The sequence below is a fragment of the Salmo trutta genome, chromosome 9, assembly GCF_901001165.1.
Source record: "Salmo trutta chromosome 9, fSalTru1.1, whole genome shotgun sequence".
NCBI lineage: Eukaryota > Metazoa > Chordata > Actinopteri > Salmoniformes > Salmonidae > Salmo > Salmo trutta.
In genome coordinates this window covers 15640109-15662883 of record NC_042965.1, presented here as the reverse complement: position 1 = coordinate 15662883, position 22775 = coordinate 15640109, and the positions used below count along the sequence as shown (strand labels likewise).

The following is a 22775-nucleotide window of genomic DNA, read 5'->3' as shown; positions in this document are numbered from 1 at the left end:
CTGTGTCAGATTTCAAAAAAGCTTTACGGCAAAAGCACACCATGCAATAATCTGAGTACAGCGCTCAGCCACCAAAACAAGCCATACAGATACCCGCCATGTTGTGGAGTCAGAAATAGCGTTGTAAATATTCACTTACCTTTGATCTTCATCGGAATGCACTCCCAGGAATCCCAGTTCCACAATAAATGTTCGATAAAGTTCATCTTTATGTCCAAATACCTCCTTTTTGTTCGCGTTTAGCTCACTATTCCAAATGCACAAGGTGCCGGCACTAAGTCCAGACGAAAAGTCAAAAAAGTTCCATTACAGTTTGTAGAAACATGTCAAACGATGTATAGAATCAATATTTAGGATGCTTTTATCATAAATCTTCAATAATATTCCAACCGGACAATTCCTTTGTCTTTAGAAATGAAAGGGAACGGAGCTCATGCCCACGGCTGCGCGCGTGACTAAACTAAAGGCTTTCAACCAGACCACTGGTTCAAACAGCTCTTATTCGCTCCCCCTTCACAGTAGAAGCCTGAAACAACGTTCTAAAACTGTTGACATCTAGTGGAAGCTTTAGGAAGTGCAATATGACCCCACAGACACTGTATATTGGATAGGCAATCACTTGAAAAACTACAAACCTCAGATTTCCCACTTCCTGGTTGGATTTTTCTCAGGTTTTCGCCTCCCATATGAGTTCTGTTATACTCACAGACATCATTCAAACAGTTTTAGAAACTTCAGAGTGTTTTCTATCCAAATCTACTTATTATATGCATATTCTAGCTTCTGGGCCTGAGTAACAGGCAGTTTACTCGGGGCATGCTTTTCATCCAAACTTCCAAATGCTGCCCCCTATCCCTAAAGAGTTAAGAAAATATTTACTAAATAAACTAAAGTAAAAAATAATAAAGACTAACACAATAAAATAACAATAACGAGGCTATATACAGGGGGTACAGAGTCAATGTGCGGGGTTACAGGTTAGTCAAGGTAATTTGTACATGTAGGTAGGGGTGAAGTGACTTTGCATAGATAATAAACAGCGAGTAGCAGCAGTGTAAAATCAAAGATGTTTGACGTACAGATGTCCGCATACTTTTGGTCATTTAGTGTATGTGAACGTATACAAATGTAAACAAGGTTGGAAATGACTTTTTTTTAGGTAATATTATATCTGTTTGGGCTTCTTGCGGTCAATTTGCAGTCTCCAAATTATTTGTAATTATGTTTCAGCCCCCTGACCATACGCTCTAGATAAAATCGGCCAGTGGCTGAATCTAGTTGATGATCCCTGCACTAGACTATGCAGCTAAGTGGGTATCTCTGGATCCAAGGTACAACTCAGCCCATCCATTCAGTTCTATGTACAGAAGGGATCCCCCCGGGAAAGTCCTTGGAACTGTGTATTTCATCTGTCAAATCAAACCAAAAATCCTCACAGAGCCAGGTTCCGTGTTCTTAGAATATACCTGGTTGTAGTCTGATTTAATATTCGTTAGTGTGGTCTAGTAACTGAGACACTGACACAGGTTTTTATTACCCAGAGGACTTCATTATCATAGCATGCCACTGCCTTCCCAAAGGAGATGTAACCAGGGTGTTTAGATCACGTGTCTATCGGAGTAAACCATGTCACAGACTACACACAGAGGGGAGAGGGAGAGAGAAAGACCGAGACAGAGATGCAGCATGTCATTGTTGCCTCTAAACCAGTTACTGAATTTGGCTGGGCCAGTTTTTAGTGTTGCTGTCTAATCGATGGCTGCAATCTAAACATAGGAATGGATCCATCTATTTGCATCCATCTGTGTTCAGGCCTTTCTAGAAGTTCACGTTTTAACTGTATACTTTGTATTCTGTTTGCCAAGCAACCTGATAATATGCATAATGGACTAAGTAAACAGTGTTGGTATTGTGAAACACATATAAACTGATGAGTTAACATCCTCTGTCAGGGGTTCCCATACCTTTTCCCCTCAGGGCCCCCTTTCCAGTATTGCGGAACATCACACATGTAATTCTGTGGGCACAAGCACTGTTCATGACAAACTGTTCAGACCCCTCTTATTGGTGAAGAAAATTCAGCAGGTTTAAGGCTTATTTCCTGCAATTCTACACATTTTGTCATCGGTGCAAAGAACATGTAGTTTCAAAGCAAATTTTCTTGCAATTCTATACATTTTGCCATGTCTGTGTATTCATGTGATATTTGAGTGACAAAACAATTACACCAATATCTATTGGCAAACAAAAAACTAAATAAAAACGTTAGCTGACATGGGCTAGTTGATCTGGACATTTCTGACAAGTTATACATGGCTCTCTAAGTTATGCAATGACTAACATGACAAGAGGAACTGATGATGCACTGCCCAATTTTGAAATTGCACCTTTTGTATTCTACTATTACAACTTTCAGGAGTAAGTTTAAAGCCGGACTGAGTTCCTTTTTCTGCGGGGGAGGGACACACAGTCCGGCTTTAAACTTACTCTTGAACCCCTCGCGCCCCGCCCCCAAGTTTGGGAACCACTACTCAATGTCACCTCTTTCTCCCTCCAGGACCGGGGCAGCTCCATGGGGAAGCTGGAGCCCATCTCCCCCGTAAGCCCGGCCCAGATGGACCCTGATCTGGACCTGGTGCCCGCCCGCTTCTCCAAGGAGGAGCTCATCCAGAACATGGATCGTGTGGACCGGGAGATTACGATGGTGGAGCAACAGATCTGCAAGCTACGCAAGAAACAGGTACAGGTACCGTACAACCATGGGTTATAGGTCCTCTTCACTACGGTTTGTTTGGTGCTTGTCTGTTTGTAATTATGAGACTGTGTTTAGATAATGGTTTTTGATTTGGTACCAAGTGCAGTCAGGTATCTCAATCAATCAATCAGTCAATCAAATGTATTTATAAAGACCTTTTTACACCAGCCTAAGCAATGCAGATGTAGTAACACGGTGGCTAGGAAAAACTCCCTAGAAAGGCCAGAACCTAGGAAGAAACCTAGAGAGGAACCAGGCTCTGAGGGGTGCTGGGTGGAGATTATAACAGAACATGGCCAAGATGTTCAAACGTTCATAGATGACCAGCAGGGTCAGATAATAATAATCACAGTGGTTGTAGAGGGTGCAACAAGTCAGCACCTCAGGAGTAAATGTCAGTTGGCTTTTCATAGCCGATCATTCAGAGTTAGAGACAGCAGGTGCGGTAGAGAGAGAGAGTCAAAAACAGCACGTCCGGGACACGGTAGCACGTCCGGTAAACAGGTCAGGGTTCCACAGCCGCAGGCAGAACAGTTGAAACTGGAGTAGCAGCATAACCAGGTGGACTGGGGACAGCAAGGATTCATCAGGCCAGGTAGTCCTGAGGCATGGTCCTAGGGCCCAGGTCCCCCAGATAAGAGAGGAGAAAGAGAGAGAGAATTAGAGGGAGCATACTTAAATTCACACAGGACACCGGATAAGACAGGAGAAATACTCCAGATATAACAGACTGACCCTAGCCCCCCGACACACAAACTATTGCAGCATAAATACTGGAGGCTGAGACAGGATCTATATACTTTATCTTCTAAGGATGACCTAAGTGTCTATCCGTGTCATTATTTCTCATTGAGCCTGAATGTTTCTTTGACAGTGCGTGGCCTACACTGTGTGTTTACTGTCAGCTTGTTCTCTGACAGTTCCAGCAGTCTTCCTGAAAATGCTCCCATCTGTGGTTAAATCCATTATCCCTCTCATTGCCTGTCTTCAGTGGGTTTTCACACAGTAAAGCCTTGAGCCCAGACATGGCTTATATTGCTGTAATTATTGTACTGAGCTACTACTGTAGTTAGGGCTCACTCAGCCTGCCATAGTGCTCTGCTTCATGGCAGTTACTTTCTCTTCTCCTTTAACTTTCTCCTCTCTTCCTTTTTTAGGAGAAATGTAGGTAAAAAAAAATCCACAAGCCATAAATAACAGCTCCCCCCGGGGGAGAGGAGGATTATGGCGGAGGTTTTGTGACTGTTTAACCACTCGTATTCCTTCCTCGCCGTCTCCCTCTTGGCTGCCTGCCACATCATGTTTTATAGAATTAGTCACAGGCCTCGCTCCACCACCCAACCCCCACCACCCTAGACCATCCACTCTACGCAAGCGTGCCGATATCTCCAGCCTTCCCTACCCATCTCACGTCTCTTCTCTGGCTGGCACTCAACATGCTTCTTCTTAAATCTAGGCCACCTGCCACCCATGACATGACCCGCTGTGGGAGGGGAAAGGGTAGGGCTAGGTGATATATCCAATTCATTTGATTAATTCTATTTCGTTTTTGCCCAATATTCCAAATGCCTCTATCTCAAGAATGTATTTTTTTTTTAATGAGAGTTTGTCTGCTTGTTCTAATGTTGTCTTTTAGGTCTCGTCTCCTTTGCGCCTTCTGTGCTGTGTGCACCTTCCCATTTACACCAGAGATCTGTATATAATGACGACATGCACATGTCTCCTCCCTAATAATGTGATTCATTGTCCCAAAGGCGGGAAGGCAGGTGACAAGCTTAGGTCCAAAATAAGGACATAAAAACGCGTTGGGCTTATTTTGGATGGATTTTAGTGAGAGTGAAACCTCTCGCTTTGCCTCTTCCTCTATGGTTTACACACACCAAGCCCCTGTCGCTCACAATAACAAAGAGGAGAGATCACTTCTTCCTCTCTGACAAGTGGTTTCAACTCGCTATTTGCATTTGAGGTTTGGTCCAACAGAATGGGTCCTATGGACACCGAAACACATTGAGACATTATTTTACTGTAGTAGAGGAGAAGTTAACCTTTATCTAACAATACCCTTTATGGTTCAACTACTCAAATTACGCACAAAGCAGAAACTACTAAAACGACCGTATCAATGAACATGGATTCGGGAAAATGAATGCTCAGTTTGTCGCACACATTCAAGTACCGCTAATATCATTTTAGCCAAAGACTGTTATACTAGCTGTCCAGTCTGTTTTATAATTGTGCAATAAGCATAAAACGGTTATAAAAGGAATTGGCAACTCATTCTCGTTCTGAGAAATGAGGTATGCCACTTGATTTCAACATTTGAACAAAGTGGATAGCTAGCATGCTGTTCAAACAGTTGAAGGACAGAAGGGTGTGTTCATAACAACTCAACTGTTATATTTTGTTAGCTAGCAAATAGATCCAAGTTGGTTAAACTGGAAATCTAAAGCTGGCTACTCACTAACATGTGGACTTGTGCTTGAGAGCTTGTTCATGAGACCTGTGTTAATTCTCTCTAGCCTAATGCCTGCTACAAGTTAGTCATTATTAGTGAATGTGCATTAGGCATGGTTCTGGTCATTTCTATTTATAAAAAAGGTCATTTTCATAGACCGACTTAAAAGCCAGATCAGTGATTATTGCAGGAAGCAGGTTAATGGTTGTGGAAGGCTTATATTTAGCCTAGGTATATCTTCATAACCCCTAAATTCATTAGATTATTGCTGACTGTTTGCAGTGTATTTGACCTTTTTAATTGTACAACAAAGCGTATTTATTTCTCTCTCTCTATATATATTTAATTTAATTTATTTATTGTGAATAGCCCATAAGTTTGAAAAAATCGAGCCAGCGGAGGAGGGATGGGCTGCGGTGGGCGGCAGCAGAGAAGAGAGCGAGCGTGGTGAGGCCCAGTGAATGATTGAGAGAGTAAGCTCTGCTACCTAGAAAAATAAATCAAACCCCCCCTCCCCTTCCCTCAACACACGCTCTGTTTTTTTTTAATGGATGTTTTCTTTTTTTAACTATTCACCCCCCCCTCCCCCTGCCATAGTGCTTTCCTCCACACAGCTTTCCAAGCATTAAAACATCTGGAGCAATTAAGTAGTGTGGTAAAACTTTATTTAAAGAGTTCTGGCAGAGTGTGGGGCTGGGGATCAGGTTACAGCCAGCCTGTGTTGTGTCAGCCAGGCTCAGGACGGCTAGTTTATTTTATTTTACTCCATGGTGGGTTTAGGAAGAGAAGGGGGTTCTGCGAATGTTTGTTTTCCTCCCCAGATGCTTATCCAGCCCGATTGGGGCACAGGATGATCCATCACGCGCCATTCTGCTGTGGATCCTCTGGGGGCCCAGGGCCAGCTTTCTCTCCCCCTGCTGAGCCCCTGGCCTCTTTCAGGGGAAGGGAGGGAAGAAGGGGACTGGCTCTAGTGTAGATCACCTCCCAGCACAGCAGGCAGCACACTGACAGGGAGTCCCAGCTCCCAGTGAAGCTGCTTCACTAACACCCCTGGCTGGGCCACTAACAGACCTGCAGCCACATACAACCAACACTGCCCCTAGTCTGTTTATGCCAAATGTCTTATTATTCCTACTTACCTATTCTGTTTATTGGAGCATCATACATTTATTCCACTTCAGAAATGTTACTTGAAGATGTAATCAACCGTTATGTCAGTTATTGGTGATCTACGATTGTGCCTTTGCACCGAGGAGTCCATAATGTCACCACTTAATACACGTTGTGAACGTAATGGATCAGTTCAATGGACGCTGCCATGACCACTGTGCCATTGCTTTGACTATGTTTTGGCAATTGTTACATAGGAGCTTAACTGGGAGGAAAGATGTTTAACATGCTTTTTACATTTGTATCACAAGCAATTTTTGTGCAATTCATGATGACATTTGCAATAGTAGGCCCTTTTTAGACCTATACATGCTTCCAGTAAGACACTGATCTGTGAACCGTACATGATACAGACAACATATAGGTGTTAATATACTCCGTAGTGTTCTCTCAAAAAGGAAGTAGGTCTGGATTCTGAAATACACATTTTCACATTCCTAAAAAATATTAATATCTCAACTACCCTTTTTGGTTTTTGCTTATTTAAAAATATATATATTTTACTCTACAAACATGTCATATTTCCAGAATGGACTCTGTGGTACTTTTAATGATATGACCCATTTTATACATAAAAATGGACACTTTAGGCCATTAACCAATCATAGCCCTCCTTTAGAATTGCAAGTTCAGCAAGTAACCAGCAGAGGGAGTTCTCTTTGAATCCATTTTCCCATTCACTGTGTTGGTGGTGCTGATAAAATTGATCATACCTTCAGAATTAGCAGAGAGCCCATTCGGGAAATTTGTATATTGTATATTGTAACAAGTATATTGTTCCAAACAATATGTCTTAAAATGAACCAAATAAATAAAGGGTCATTTTGAGATTCATATTTTTTATGTTTAATAAATGAATGTGATTACCCCACCCCTTCAGAATCAAAGCATACTCTATATTTCTGACCCAGAGCACACTATAAGGAGTATAATTACACCAAGATGTTCTGTATCATGTACAGTTTACAGATCATAGGCTTATACTGGAAGCGTATAGGTCTAAAAAGGGCCTAAAATGGCCTCTTTCATCACGATTTTCTCAAATGGTTTGTGATTCAAATGTGAAAAGGAATTTAAAAACGCCTTGTTTCCAATGAAGTTTCTATGTGGGAATTGCCAGAACATTCTGAGATACCAAAAATATGTTCCGCTCCCACTGGTGTGGAATCGCCCCCAAATGCTTTGTCTTCTCAGTCCTACCTTTACTCGCTCTCTTCTCTGGCATGGGGCCGGCCCTGGCTTTGTTTACTCCATGTTGTGGTAAACAGAATTAGAATACTGTAATTTAATAGGATCTCTGTGGTGGTAAGTTAACTCCCCTGGGTCCAGTTAATCAGAGGGTTAACACTAGAACCGATGGGCCTTTCAGCCTATAAGTACCCGCTTGAGAATGTTGTCGGGCATCCCCTTGAGCATACACATCAGATTCATAGCAACCCACAAGGCACCAACGCTTAATAAATTGTGCATAAACAATTGTAAAGGATGATTTGCATGACGAAATCGGCTATTCGTGGATATATGTTCATGAAAAGATATATTAAAACGAGTCATTTGTTTGGATAGAGCCAGGGATCTGTTTTGTATTATTCTACAAAGGCTTACTGCAACATGTATAGCCTATTTTGTTTCCCTTCCAATAAAAACATTAGTGTTATACATCTGATCAATTGTATTTTTAGATTTGACTAGTAAAAGAGTTTATAGTAAGTAATACAGTCCAGTTACAGCTTCTCACAGGCTCAGGCATGGGAGGCTCAAAGTCAACGTCAGAATCAGATGAAGACCCCACATTTGATCATTCAAATTCAATCACCTTCCTCACGCTCAACATTCAGTCCATTTAAATTCAACTGGGAAGTCACGTCTCAATGGTCAGTTTCGGGTTTCTGTCGCCCCCATTCATCCGTTGACGTCATTCATTCAGTGAGGAAAGCAGCAGATTTTGTCTTGGCCCCTTAAGGTAGTAATCGCTGTAAAAACAACAACAGGGAAACAGCCTCTAAATACATTTCTGTTTGTGATTGCTCAGTTGTCACAATTTTATAATGTACCAATATTTAGGAAAAGTTAGGGGTGGAGGATGTAGCTTTTTTTCTTCAGATTTGTTTTATTTACAAAATGAAACATCAGTGACCGTTGTCCTATTTGGTATTGATAAGGATCCCCATTAGCCGCTGCAAAAGCTTCAGCTACTCTTCCTGTGGTCCACATGAAACAGGACATGATACATAGTACAGAACATTCTTAGTCATGGACCGAAATGCATAGATTTAAAACGTCACACAGCCTACATATCAGTACATACACACTATTTAGGTTTAATATATAGTACAGTGCAAATTACAACACAAGATATATAAAATGGCTGCATCGCTTCACAGTCCACTTTGTGCAGTAAGGTGTTCTTTTATCTGTTTTTTTATTTTTTTTAAACAGGATGTTCAAGTGTTAAGCTATTTACAGTTAATAGGACAGTTAGGCTCATCACTGCTGGAGATGAGGAGCAAGAGGGGGAGGAGCTACACACTACTTGAGTAACCTTTCTCCACGGAAACAGAGAAGCACAAAGGTGCTGCAGGATCGGGCCTTTTGCCTTTGTTCAGGGCTTGTAATGATAACCTTTTATCTGTCATCTTTCTCTTGCATGTTCTTCTCTCCCAATCTGATTTAAAGGGACATCTTGTCTGCACACTGTTCACCAGTAACCCTGAGTGTGTGTGTGTTTGTGACCTGTAGCAACAGCTGGAGGAGGAGGCAGCAAAGCCCCAGGAGCCGGAGCGGTCCATGATCTCCCCTCCGCCCAGCGAGGCCAAGCACCGTAGCCTGGTGCAGATCATCTACGATGAAAACAGGGTCAGTACCATCGTACACACACACACTTACTGCTTTCTCTCTGTGTAATTATCTGCATCTCAATCAGTGCTTGGGGCTGGAATTGCTGTAATCAGTGCTAATAACCTCACTGTTGGCTAATGTTAGAATACACATAGCAAGCTCTCCCCTGTGTCTCATTGAGTACATTTACATGCACCCCAATAATTCGAAAATCAACTGATTATGGCAATAGTCGTGCTTATCTTAATCAGCCTAAGGTCAAAATCGACGTAGGCATAAACCGATTAAAACAGCTGGTTTTCTGAGAAATCTTTAGAATTATTAGTACATGTAAACAGCTTAATCGGCGTTCCGGCGGTGTTTTTGATCTGCGCTTGTGAAGTGAATTCTGACAGTATGCTTCTTAGAAATAGTTTTCACATATAAAGTTTGTATGTCCCAACTCTGAATCAAGTAGGCTTCACAAAAATAACACGGTTATTTTACATTACGTTTATAGAATGTTTATTTTGATTGGGGATTTCCTGCACAAGTCCCGTCAGGTAGCCTGATTTCAGATGTGTCCGTGTGAACAGGATTATTAGGGAATGTGATCTTCTTGCAAAGCATCTAAACATTTTAAACTATTAAATGAATCTGACTATCCACAATCTAATTGTGTGCATGTAACCAACCATCATCATTATGGCCTTTAGTTGTTGGCGTGATGGTGATCTAAGATAATGAGCAAAACCATTACTAAAACGCACTCATTTTGAAGGAATGTTGCTGTCTGAAATTGTATTATTTGATTGGATTTTAGGTGGTCTTTTTGGTGTCACAGTAATGGGTTGAGATTGAGACGGAAGCTGTGGAGGAAGTAGAGTGGGAGCATCTGGATGAAGTGCAGAGAAAGTCTCTGACAGCTCTTTGATGATGAAACACTAGTATGGTATACTGTCACTCGGCTTCTCCCTCGAAAAATAGGAATCCTGCTGTTTGAGAACTTAATTAACAGTTTGAAGGGCACATGGAACGTGTTTTTGTTGCTATGACCATGATTGATATTCTGTGAAGAGATAAAACTCTGAGCTCTGTCATTGCTATTACTTGGCTCGACAGCACCGTCAAATTCTACTGTCAGTAGAGAGGTGGAAAGGCTGCATTAGAAGGTATTCATCCATTAGCCTCCCAGTAATATTGAAATACCAGGCAAAGTCCTCCTGTCTGATTGTGTAGTCTGCCAAACGTCAGCATCATTTAGCAGGTGAAGCATTTTCTTTTTTTTGTCTTTAATTTTTTTTTAAATAATGTAATGTAAAAATGTCATACAGGTTTACGTCTACCAATGTAGTTTGTTTTGATGAGTAGGATATTATGTAGTAGTAGTTAAAACATTCATTTCCAATACTCTTAGTCCACCTAGTGGTGAGCACTGCTCCATGCATACACAAAACTGTATAAAAATGATTGTGTAGATTGTAATGGTATATCGTTGTAGGGGGTCTTCTCCCACTCATCATACAGACTCCAGATGGTCCCCTGTATGTCCAGCAGCATACCACCCTGCATCCCACTGCTGGCTTTCTTCTGAAGCGAAGCAAGGTTGGTCCTGGTCAGTCTCTGGATGAGAGACCAGATGCTGTTGGAAGTGGTGTTGGAGGGCCAGTAAGAGGCACCCTATCCCAATGCGATACTGATACTGATACTCCCTGTATATAGTTCCACATTGATCTGGTACTCCCTGTATATAGCTCCACATTGATCTGGTACTGGTACTCCCTGTATATAGCTCCACATTGATCTGGTACTGGTACTCCCTGTATATAGCTCCACATTGATCTGGTACTGGTACTCCCTGTATATAGCTCCACATAGATCTGGTACTCCCTGTATATAGATCCACATTGATCTGGTACTGGTACTCCCTGTATATAGATCCACATTGATCTGGTACTGGTACTCCCTGTATATAGCTCCACATTGATCTGGTACTGGTACTCCCTGTATATAGCTCCACATTGATCTGGTACTGGTACTCCCTGTATATAGCTCCACATTGCTCTGGTACTGGTACTCCCTGTATATAGCTTCACATTGATATGGTACTGGTACTCCCTGTATATAGCTCCACATTGATCTGGTACTGGTACTCCCTATATATAGCTCCACATTGATCTGGTACTGGTACTCCCTGTATATAGCTCCACATTGATCTGGTACGGGTACTCCCTGTATATAGCTCCACATTGATATGGTACTGATACTCCCTGTATATACAGTGGGGAGAACAAGTATTTGATACACTGCCGATTTTGCAGGTTTTGCTACTTACAAAGCATGTAGAAGTCACATTTTTATCATAGGTACACTTCAACTGTGAGAGACAGAATCGAAAATAAAAATCCAGGAAATCACATTGTATGATTTTTAAGTAATTAATTTGCATTTTATTGCAGAAATTACTGCCCAATTTCGTATATATTATGATGTAACCAATATTTCAATTTTCTTTAGACGGAAAATGCTTCTTTGACTTCTGTTGGGAAAGAGCAGCGCAGTTAGTTTTCTGTTCAAGTGCCAGTCCTCCTGTCTAAGCGTTAGGGGGCATGTTGGAAATGGACTGGCCTCACTCACAATCACTGGTCATCTCATGTCAGATGTCATTGGTTGAGATGGATTTGAGGAGGAACTGTAGCATGTCAAAGCTCCATGTTGATCAACACGGTGTTGTCATTACCCCTCTTCATTTAGTTTACACCTTTATCCCCTTTGTTGCTAATGCCCTTGAGTATAGTCTTTGATGTCCTTAATCTGACAAATACAATTTATGGCAGATGTATAGGCTGCATTGCAGGTCTTTATCAGTACAATATGGTGGACATAATGGGAACAGTCCTAATCAGCAAATGGCAACATGTAGAGACGTTTCCAGTTCTCCCTCTTCTCTCACTCAGGATTAAAGCCTTGTTAATTGCTGTTCATTAAACAGTCCTTTAAAAAAAAGTTATATTAGTCATCTGCAGAATGTTACGCCTTCTCTATGATGAGGAAGCATCGGAAAGAAAGGAAGGAAGAAAGAAAAAAAGTACGACCATGGGGGGGAGGGAGAGAGAGGGCGACAGAGCCAGAGGGCGACAGAGCCAGAGGGCGACAGAGCCAGAGGGCGACAGAGCCAGAGGGCGACAGAGCCAGAGGGCGACAGAGCCAGAGGGCGACAGAGCCAGAGGGCGACAGAGCCAGAGGGAGGGCGACAGAGCCAGAGGGAGGGCGACAGAGCCAGAGGGAGGGCGACAGAGCCAGAGGGAGGGCGACAGAGCCAGAGGGAGGGCGACAGAGCCAGAGGGAGGGCGACAGAGCCAGAGGGAGGGCGACAGAGCCAGAGGGAGGGCGACAGAGCCAGAGGGAGGGCGACAGAGCCAGAGAGAGGGCGACAGAGCCAGAGAGAGGGCGACAGAGCCAGAGAGAGGGCGACAGAGCCAGAGAGAGGGCGACAGAGCCAGAGAGAGAGGTCAGCAGGTTGACGTTTGTCATGCATCTTGCCCTAGAGGAAGAACTGAGCAATTTCTGCTAGATGGGCTAGATGAAAACAACATTTCTGATTTTAATTTAAGGTTAGGGTTAGGCATTAGAGTTGGCAGTGTGCTTAGGGTTGGGAAAAAAAGCAGATTTTGTGGCTGTGCCAGCTAGTGACCACTCTGCAGAGCTGCCTCCAGAACAACATTCAGGGACACTGCACACAGCACGTGACATGGCTAAATATAAATGTATAGAGCTCAGCTGAGTAGAGGTCATCTGTGATAGAGGTACAGAGATGGGGTTGTGCTTCTCTTCTTCACAATCACTGCCGACCAGTTCTGTTTTATCTCTTAAGCTTGTGTAGTGAAACCTCAACCGGAGTGCACTGCAAAGGAGAGATCTTTGTCTCTGTTTTGTCAGATGTTCCTTATGGAGAAGCACTGCAGCCATACAGTCTTGTGCGCACTCTGTCCCAGTGTCTCACTCTTTCTCTTGCTCTTCTTCCCCCACTCTCCCTCACCTGCTTGCTCTCGCTCTACCTCTCTGTCCCTCAGTGTGTGCCCGGGAGGTGAGTAATCTTTTCTCCGGTAGGAGAAGAGAGAGGGAGCGGATCCAGTTTTTGCCTTGTGTTAAAAGCTCTAAAAATAGTTGCTGAACACAGTGCCCATCCAAACGTCATTCATTGAGTGAGCAAGCTGCTGCGTTGCCTTGGTGATGGGAGACGTGAGGCTTTGTAGTTGATATGTGCTGAGTATGTTTGTGTGTTCTCTCCTCAGAAAAAGGCAGAGGAAGCTCACTGGATTCTGGAAGGACTGGGACCTCGAGTAGAACTGGTGAGCCTCTGCTGTTTTCTCACCTCTTAATGGTCATCTGAATAAAATATCTAACAACTTCTATTATTTGACCACAGGGAGGAGGGACAAGTAGCAGGGGAGGAGGGTTAGAGGGAGGAGAAAGAAAGGGGGAGGAGTTTGTCGGAATTGAAAGATGGCCATGTGTAGCAGGGAGTGTAGCAGGCCCTGGAGACAGGGCCGAGGTGGGTTTCGTTCTTCTGTTCAGGGATGAGAGTGAGAGATGGACGGGCAGAATGATGCCGCTGTCTGTCTCTGATGGCTAGGAGCCAGACACGGCCAGTGTTTCATCAATGAGCTGCTGCTGTCTGGAAGAGAGGATCTTACTGACAGTACTGTATATTATCAGTGGAAGTCAGACATCTTACTTGCTCTTTATAAGCTGATTTGGGTTTGACAATAATACCTAATGTTTGCTTTAGAAGAGTTTTGTCGTGAGCAGCTGAAAATCTAGTGGAGAACAACAAGTTCAGATTGAAATGTTTGACTCATTGGAAGGTGTTTGTCATTCATGGGTTTAATCAACTTTTAAGCTCCCTTGTGTCGGGAAATAAAAATATGTTTTGTTCTCACTCTGTACAGTCTGTTGAGAAGGGCTGAATTAGGGTGTCATGTCCTCGTTGTGCCCACTGCTTGTCGTTGTCAGCTTGGCACAGCATTAACAGTTATATACTGTCATGGAGCAAAGAGCTTTGTTTCACTCTGTCTCATAGACATTGATTTATATGGGCTATTGATTGAATGAATAATATATTCAGTAATAAGTGAATATAATGGTTGAGTTATTTAATGGTGGTACACCAGGGTTTTCCCAGGAATTTTTGTGGTACTGCTGAGTACGCCGGGGGGGGAGGTCCGGATGGGGGTAAACTCAACATATTTTCCCCTTTTTTAACATCTGTAACTGCCATTTCCAGCAATCTAGAGCAAAACATTGCCTTAAATGATAACAAATAACTTACATTCTTCGGGGAGAACCGTGTACACAATGTGAGCCAAAACCTTTTGACAGACCTTTCTCGGTTTTGTTGATAAAACGTGTATAAAACAGTATGAATTCACAACATTTGTCTTATGTCAGACTCTGTTCAACATCTTGTAGGTAGAATGTAATGGGTAAATTGCGTTGCTGCATTTAGCGTAGTAACTTTGCAGTGTGCAGGGAAGTAGTGTAGAAGTTGTAAACGGTATGTTTAACCCTCTAGAGTTGATGTTCCTTGCTGCTGTGAAACAGGATTCTCACTTCTGGCAGCATCCCCTAACCTTTTCATCTGTTTCTTCTCTCTCCCAGCCTCTGTACAACCAGCCCTCCGATACCAAGCAGTACCATGAGAACATCAAAATGTAAGTTAGCCCGCCCTCTGGGGAAAGGGACTGGGTTTATGTTAGTGTGTGTGCGTGTTTATGTCTATGTCATCTGTCGCTGTAGGCTCAGTGTGATTGCTATGGTCCTAAATGCCATTACTGCGCCCCTCATGTGCCCCAGAGATTCCCATCCCAACAATCGGCCACAGAAAGGGAATCACGTGGCGTCGACCACGTGTATGGAGTCTTTATAGCCGTGATAATGTGCTGAAACAATTCTTTAACCGTGCTTTCTGTGACAACCCGTTGAGATCATGTTTCTGCGTAAATGACTTTATACAGTCATAAAATGAAAATCATTCACTTAAGTTTAACTTAGAAATGTAATGCAGAAAGTGCAAATGTGTTAAGTAAAATGGCCGCTTGAGGTTTAGCTCTTAGTTGTCAGTGGAGAATGAGTTAGATGGTATGCCACCAGACTTCCTGACCTCTTACCCTCACTGCCACTCTGTCTCCGCTCCGTTTGATCCTTGCACTGTTTGATCAGTATTATTGCCTCAAAGCAATTAGTAGAGTGTGTGTGTGTGTGTGTGTGTGTGTGTGTGTGTTAAATACCGCAGAATAGCTTTGATCTACCACAATTGACTTCTTTGTGCCCCTAACCGGTTTGATAACCTTGGCACCTGTCCCTGGTAAGAAAGATGAGTATCTTGGATTCATGGACACCACCTCTACATTTCTCAGGAATACAGTACACGCTTAGTATTGGACAAAAGAAACTTTAGAAACGGACCAGAGCAGCTAATCTCTCCCTCCACCATCTGGTGTCCGGAGCACAATGCCATCTCTGTCCTTATACGACTTAATCTTTCAGCCCTGGTCTGGCCTGCCAGCCAGAGACGGCGTAAGTAGGGGCACGAGGTTGCAGGGCATGGCCGCACCCCCTGGTTTGCGCACCTTTTTGAAGTTCAGATGGGAACAGGAATAGTAACTGAAGTCTGGACACTGACTGTAGGCCTCACATGTAGCCTATTATAATATTAATTCCAAGACGAACTGAAATACAGTACTATCAGAAACATGTTGGATCGTTTTCACAGTCCTTAAAACCAGTCAAACCAGAAATTTTGCACAAAAAATGTCCCCGGTCACTCACTAAACATCCACGCTCCGCAAGAGAAGCAGAAATTAAAGAGAGAACTTTACCAATGTCAAATAGATTGTTGATGATGCATTCATTTGATCAGTTTATTATATTATTCTGGTGCGCAAGGCTATTTAATTTTCTACAGCATGACAGAAGAGGCTACCTATCTAATTAAGATTTTTCTGATTCCAAGACCACATTTTTTTAATCTGAAAAATATGTAAATGAGGCATAAAAAAGATGAACACAGTTAATGACAAGATAATTCCAGACTGTGCAGTTGTGCTTATTTATGATATAATAGTCACGTTCTCATTAAATAATCTTAGTATGGCAAGAAAATGAGGCTTAGTTAATTCATTTAGACGTATTTTTCAAGATATTGATATAGCCTAGCTGATAAAACAGCACGGTTTTGATTTGTCAAGTTCAAATAGAGTATAGTCTTGCACTTCGATGCATCATCAATGTTAAATATCTTAATATTCGATTTAATCATACACTGACTATACAAAACATTAAGATCACCTGCTCTTTCCATGACATAGTGAAAGCTATGATCCCTTATTGATGTCATCTGTTAAATCCACTTCAATCAGTGTAGATGAAGGGGAGGAGACAGGTTAAAGAAGGATTTTTAAGCCTTGACAATTGAGACATGGATTGTGTATGTGTGCCACTCAGAGGGTGAATGGGCAAGACAAAAGATTTAAGTGCCTTTGAATGGGTTATGGTGGTAGGGGCCAGGCACACCGGTTTGTGTTATCAACTGTGGGAAGCATTGGTGTCAACATGGGCCAGCATCCCTGTGGAACGCTTTCGAAACCTTGTAGAGTCCATGCCCCGATGAACTGAGGCTGTTCTGAGGATAAAAGGAAGGTGTTCTTAATGTTTTGTACACTCGGAGTATATCGTCCAATAACACATATGGAATCATGTAGTAACCAAAATAGTGTTAAACAAATCAAATCAATTTTAAATTTGACATTCTTCAAAGTAGCCACCCTTTACCTTGATGACAGCTTTGAAGGAGTAACCACATATGCTGAGCACTTGTTGGCTGCTTTTCCTTCACTCTGCAGTCCAACTCATCCCAAACCATAATGCCTGGAGGTGTGTTTTGGGTCATTGTCTTGTTGAAAAACAAATTATAGTCCCACTAAGCGCAAACCAGATGGAATGGCGTATCACTGCAGAATGCTGTGGTAGCCATGCTGGTTTAGTGTGCCTTGAATTCTAAATAAATCACAGACAGTGTCACCAGCAACGCACCATTACTCCTCCTCCTCCATGCTTCTTGGTGGGAACCATATATGCAAAGATCATCCGTTCACCTACTCTGCGTCTCACAAAGACACGGTGGTTGGAACCAAAAGTCTCACATTTGGAATCATCAGACCAAAGGACAGATTTTCACCGGTCTAATGACCATTGCTCGTGGTTCTTGGCAAAGCAAGTTTCTTCTTCATATTGGTGTCCTTTAGTAGTGCTTTCTTTACAGAAATTTGACCGTGAAGGCCTGATTCACACAGTGTCCTCTGAACAGTTGATGTTGAGATGTCTGTTACTTGAACTCTGTGAAGCATTTATTTGGGCTGCAATTTCTGAGCCTGGTGGTCCTCATGAGAGCCAGTTTCATCATAATGCTTGATGGTTTTTGCGACTGCACTTGAAGAAACTTTCAAAGTTCTTGACATGTTCCATATTGACTGACCTTCATGTCTTAAAGTAATGATGGACTGTCATTTCTCTTTGCTTGTTTGAGCTGTTCTAGCCATGATATGGACTTGGTCTTTTACCAAATAGGGCTATCTTCTGTAGAGCAGCCCAACCATGTCACAACACAGCTGATTGGCTCAAAACGCATTAAGAAGGAAAGAAATTCCACAAATTAACTTTTAAGAAGGCACACCTGTTAATTGAAATGCATTCCAGGTGACTACCTCATGAAGCTGGTTGAGAGAATGCCACGGGTGTGCAACGTTTATTTTGATTTAAAACTTTTTACTACATGATTCCATATGTGTTATTTCATAGTTTTGATATCTTCACTATTATTCTACAATGTAGAAAATAGTAAAAATAAAGAAAACCCTTGTAATTGAGTATGTGTGTCTAAACTTTTGACTGGTACTGTACGTGTCTGAGTGTGTGGGAGAGTGAATCTGTTTGTTTATATAGGAACATGTTTCGATGAAGAGGTCACCATGTCATCTTACAATATCTTTAGACTGCTTCTGCTACACACACACACACACACACACACACACACACACACACACACACACAGGCATGTGTGGTGACTATAGCATCCAAGCTGGCCGTCAAGTATGGACAACCACCCCAGTTCCCAACTCATTACATTCATTTTACATTTTAGTCATTTAGCAGACGCTCTTATCCAGAGCGACTTACAGTAGTGACTTACAGTAGTGAATACATACATTTCATTTCATGTACTGGTGTTGTGAACACCATGCTCTACCAACTGAGCCACAGGAATGACCCAGTCTTACATTAAAGGTATTTTGGTTTCCACAACAGCATAAATATCTCTGACTCACAGGTCAGCCCACATGTTAGAGCGGTGTGGGCAGAGTGTGGCACGCATGGAAATTTGGTGAAGTCACAGCTCGGAGGTGTGAAGAATGACCTTCCTGCCCCCAGACAGTAGCCATCCCCCTCCAAACCACACACACACACACACACACTGCCTGCTTCTCCCCTGTCCACCTCTATCATCTTATTACTCAGTATAGAACTCTGTCTGTGTTTTGTTTTAGTCCGTCTTGTATTCGATCTAGTATCTCCGCCTGTATTGTGTCTATGAACACTGAGTGATTTTTGTGTGTGTGAATCAATGTTCATATTGGTCTCAGTATGTGTTTATTTTAATATGAGTTTAGATGTTTGTTTATATAGAAACGTGATGATGGCAGTGTCTTTATGTTGTGATGAGGTCACCGTGTCCACTTACAGAATCTTTAGACTGCCTCTGTGCTGTTTTCTGCTTGACGTGTGTGCGTGCGTGCATGCGCACACACTAGTACAGCCTTCCTTACTTCCTGCTGTCTGTCTGTCCTTGCCTGTGACCTGGGGGCCTGGATCCTAGCTGATGTGACTCACGGTGAATTAGATGGCACGTGACCTTACAACTGACAGGAATAAAACGTCATCTTTCACCGATGGCCGAGAGAACGGATGGAGCAGCTGCCTAAGCAGATTACTGCCCTGGCCTTTATTTGAAGCACTCTGGCTGGTTCGCCATTCCCGGGCCGGGCCAGACCAACTTTAAAAGTCTGGCTCCTCTTTCTGTCCACCCCACCCCCCCTTTGAAACGATTTAGTGTTTATCGATTTAGGGACCGGAATTGTGTGCCTGTGTGTGTGGAGGTTGTAATAAAGTTCATACCTGGACAGCAGAACGTGTAAGCTACACTTTGCGGGTTAGACATACACATTTTTCCCAAACTGCCATAAAATTGTATTCAAATCTTTGTTGATTTTCCTCTGTTTCCTTCTATCAATCTTCTCTGTCTTACTGTCCCTTTCATTTATCTTTCCTATGTATCCCTCTTTCTCCTTTCTTCACCCTTCACAGAAACCAGGCGATGAGGAAGAAGCTCATTCTTTACTTCAAGAGGAGAAATCATGCTCGTAAGCAGTGGGTGAGTACAGAACAGTGTGCTTCTCTGCTGGGACTGCTCTATGACCGATGACTAGACGTTAACTGGGCCAAGGAGCTCCTTGAAGTGTGTCCATGATCCACAGACTAAAGGGAAAGGAGCTCTGGGCCCTTGTGCCTGTTCTTTAGTAACACTGTAGCAGTAGCTACTTCGGCTTTTGAAAAATGAAAGGTAAAAAAACGGAATAAAGGAGATGTCTCGCTGTGATTCAGCTCTCCCAGGACTTTCTTCTTCTCGGTCACATCAAGTCTGCTTCCTGTCTGGTGGTGGTAGATGGTACAGAGATGGTAGATGCTACAGGACACTGCTTGCTCGCTCGCTCTGTCTGTGTGTCAGTGATTGAGCAGGACCAAGGCAGCGGGCGGCGCTAAAAATAACCCTGCCATCGATCGTCCAGGCTCTGATGTCAGAGTTAGGCAGACATCCTCAATCACCCGCCCTGACAGAAAATCTTTACCACAAATCAAGCCCTTACTTTTCCTGTGGAATATATTTCCACAGGGATACATTATGTGTAATAACCATGTTTCACATCACAAAAATGACATCCTCAACAAAGCAGGAGAATTGGGAATAATTTAATAGTTTCACAGTTACACTAACCCTAAATGCAGAAACCATATCTAAACTGTAATTTATAGAGAGGCACACCTACCGCCCCATGGTGCTATTTGCCGGCCCATGTGCTGCAGGGTCATATATCCACCAGTCATGGTGTGTAGTGTAAGTAGAGGTTCCAGCCAGCTCCAGGCTGGAGAGGGGAGCGCAGGCTGGAAAAGACATGGGCAGCTGTTTTAAGAGGCCTCAGAGAGCTGTGTCTCCTCCAGGGTTAATGGTCTGCTTTACAGCCTGCCCCGCCGAGCAGCTGGGAAAACATGGAGCTCCGTTCTGGTCATGACTCAAGGTTAGACTCAGTCCCTGCAGAAGCACAGCACATCATGGCGCAAAAAGGGACACAGTTTGTATTTTGGAGGAGTTGGTTGTATGAAGTCTGTCCGTCCGTCCGTCCCCCCCCCCCCCTTCAGGAACAGAAGTTCTGCCAGCGCTATGACCAGTTGATGGAGGCCTGGGAGAAGAAGGTGGATCGCATTGAGAACAACCCCCGGCGCCGGGCCAAGGAGAGCAAGGTGCGCGAGTACTACGAGAAACAGTTCCCTGAGATCCGCAAGCAGAGGGAGCTGCAGGAGCGCATGCAGAGGTGAGTCAAGGCCTGGGGCTTCCTGCGCCTTCATATACTAGATTGGGAGTCTAGTTTACTGCATTTGTCAAAACATTAGATGGAGTGATTCCAATCACTTAAAGAGTCTGATTACGTTGAGTTGTTACTTGGTTACAGTATGGAGGGAAGTGTGTGTGTATGATGTCAGAGAAGGAGGATATCCACTCCTGTACATGCAGTGTGTTGACATGTCCTCTGTGTTCCCCCGGTGGGGAGTAGCCGGGTGGGGCAGCGTGGAGGGGGATTGGCCTCGTCTTCAGCCCGCAGTGAACATGAGGTCTCTGAGATCATCGACGGCATATCAGAGCAAGAGGTGAGCTCTTCCAAATCAAGCATTATTTCTGCAGCACATTTCAGACATGGAATGCAACACAATGTGCTTCACAGGAGAAAAACAAATAAAAACAATGAAATGGTTTACTGCACAACAAACATAAGAGGATAAAAAACAAAAGAATAACAATAAAAAACAAATAAAAAGCACCCGATGGAAAAGCAAAGCAACATTTATTTTTTATTTTTTTAAAGATCTCTTTTAAATATGTCCACAGTTTCGCACCCACAGCTTTGGGGTGCACAATCATGGATTGATTTAAAAACAGTTGAAGAATCTTAAAAGGAATTCTAAAACTCACAGGCAGCCAGTGCAGAGACCTTTAAACCGGTGTAATGTGTGCTTTCTGTCGGGTCAGTACCCGTGCTGCAGCATTCTGTATGTTTTGCAGTTGACGAATGGCTTTCTTGGGTAGACCAGACAGGAGAGTATTACAGTAGTCAACCCTGCTTGTAATAAAAGCATGTATGAGTCTTTCTGTATCAGCCTGAGAGGGAAACGGATGCACCTTGGCAATGTTCCTCAGGTGGTAATAAGCTGTTTTGGTCACATTCCTAGTGTGGGATTTGAAATTGACTTCAGAATCTAAAATATACCTAGGTTTTTTTTACCTGGTGTTATTGTTATTCCCAGTGAATTAAAACATGATTCTCTTTCTGTGCTTCGCCTGTGAACAAAGTGATGAACAATACCTTGCAAATCTTCAGATATGCAATAAAAACTGTTTTGAAGGTGGTGGGGATAGGCAGGTAGAAGTCTTAAGTTGTGATATCACTTTCCTGAGCACATCTGTGTCAACCAGGGAATATAAATCCATAGTGCCTTTGCATGGTAGGCCGGGACACATATCAAACTTCTCATCAGGTCTTGCTTGACTGATACCCAGCCTAACGCTTATCTTATATCTGAAATATGCCGCAAAGGAAAGTTCACAGGTTTGCGAGGGTAGGATTTATCAGGCCATCAATGGTCGAGAAGAGCACTCGAATTATTCTGATTATTAGTGATCAAGTTAGAAAAATTTGCCCGTCTGGCATTTCCAATTGCCTTGTTATATATGCCAAGTTTCTCTCTCAGAATATCATAATGGACCTGCAACTTTGACTTCCTCCACTTCCGCTATGCCTTTCTGCAATTTATCTTCAATTGATTAGTTTCCTCACTCATCCAAGGGCCTCTACATTTGGATGTGGCCTTTTTCAACTTTACTGGAGCTATGGCGTCAATGGTTGCCCTGAATTTGCTATTAAAGTTATCAACTAAATCGTCACGAGGAAGTCAGGATAGGTGACGGAGTAACTTCAGAGGTAAGATGGTGTTTCTTAATAATGTGTTCAGCATTACCCTGTGCTATGGGCAACAAGGTAGTAAAAAATCCACAGTGGTGATCAGATAAAGCAATATCAAGTATAGAGGATATGTCAATAGAAAGCCTCTTGGTAAGAACCAGGTCCAGAGTATGGCCGTGATTATGTGTGGGCCCAGTAACATGTTGGATAAAGTCCATAGAGCTCAAAA

At 42.9% G+C, this 22775-nt stretch overlaps 1 protein-coding gene across 16 annotated transcripts in view; it reads left to right on the top strand.

Moving 5' to 3' along the window:
- LOC115200028 (nuclear receptor corepressor 2) overlaps positions 1-22775 on the top strand; it is a 151983-nt gene that overhangs the window by 63981 nt on the left and 65227 nt on the right. For 11 of the 16 annotated variants that reach the window (XR_003879465.1, XR_003879464.1, XM_029762688.1 and 8 more), the window contains exons 5-11: positions 2558-2746; positions 9120-9236; positions 13493-13549; positions 14859-14911; positions 19620-19686; positions 20730-20902; positions 21140-21236. Coding sequence is in view for 14 of the 16 variants with exons in the window: in XM_029762688.1 (XP_029618548.1) it covers positions 2558-2746; positions 9120-9236; positions 13493-13549; positions 14859-14911; positions 19620-19686; positions 20730-20902; positions 21140-21236 (753 nt within the window). In the remaining 2 variants the exon portion in view is untranslated. The remainder of the gene's footprint in view (positions 1-2557; positions 2747-9119; positions 9237-13492; positions 13550-14858; positions 14912-19619; positions 19687-20729; positions 20903-21139; positions 21237-22775) is intronic. The other 5 variants (XM_029762695.1, XM_029762686.1, XM_029762689.1 and 2 more) reach the window with 3 other exon arrangements.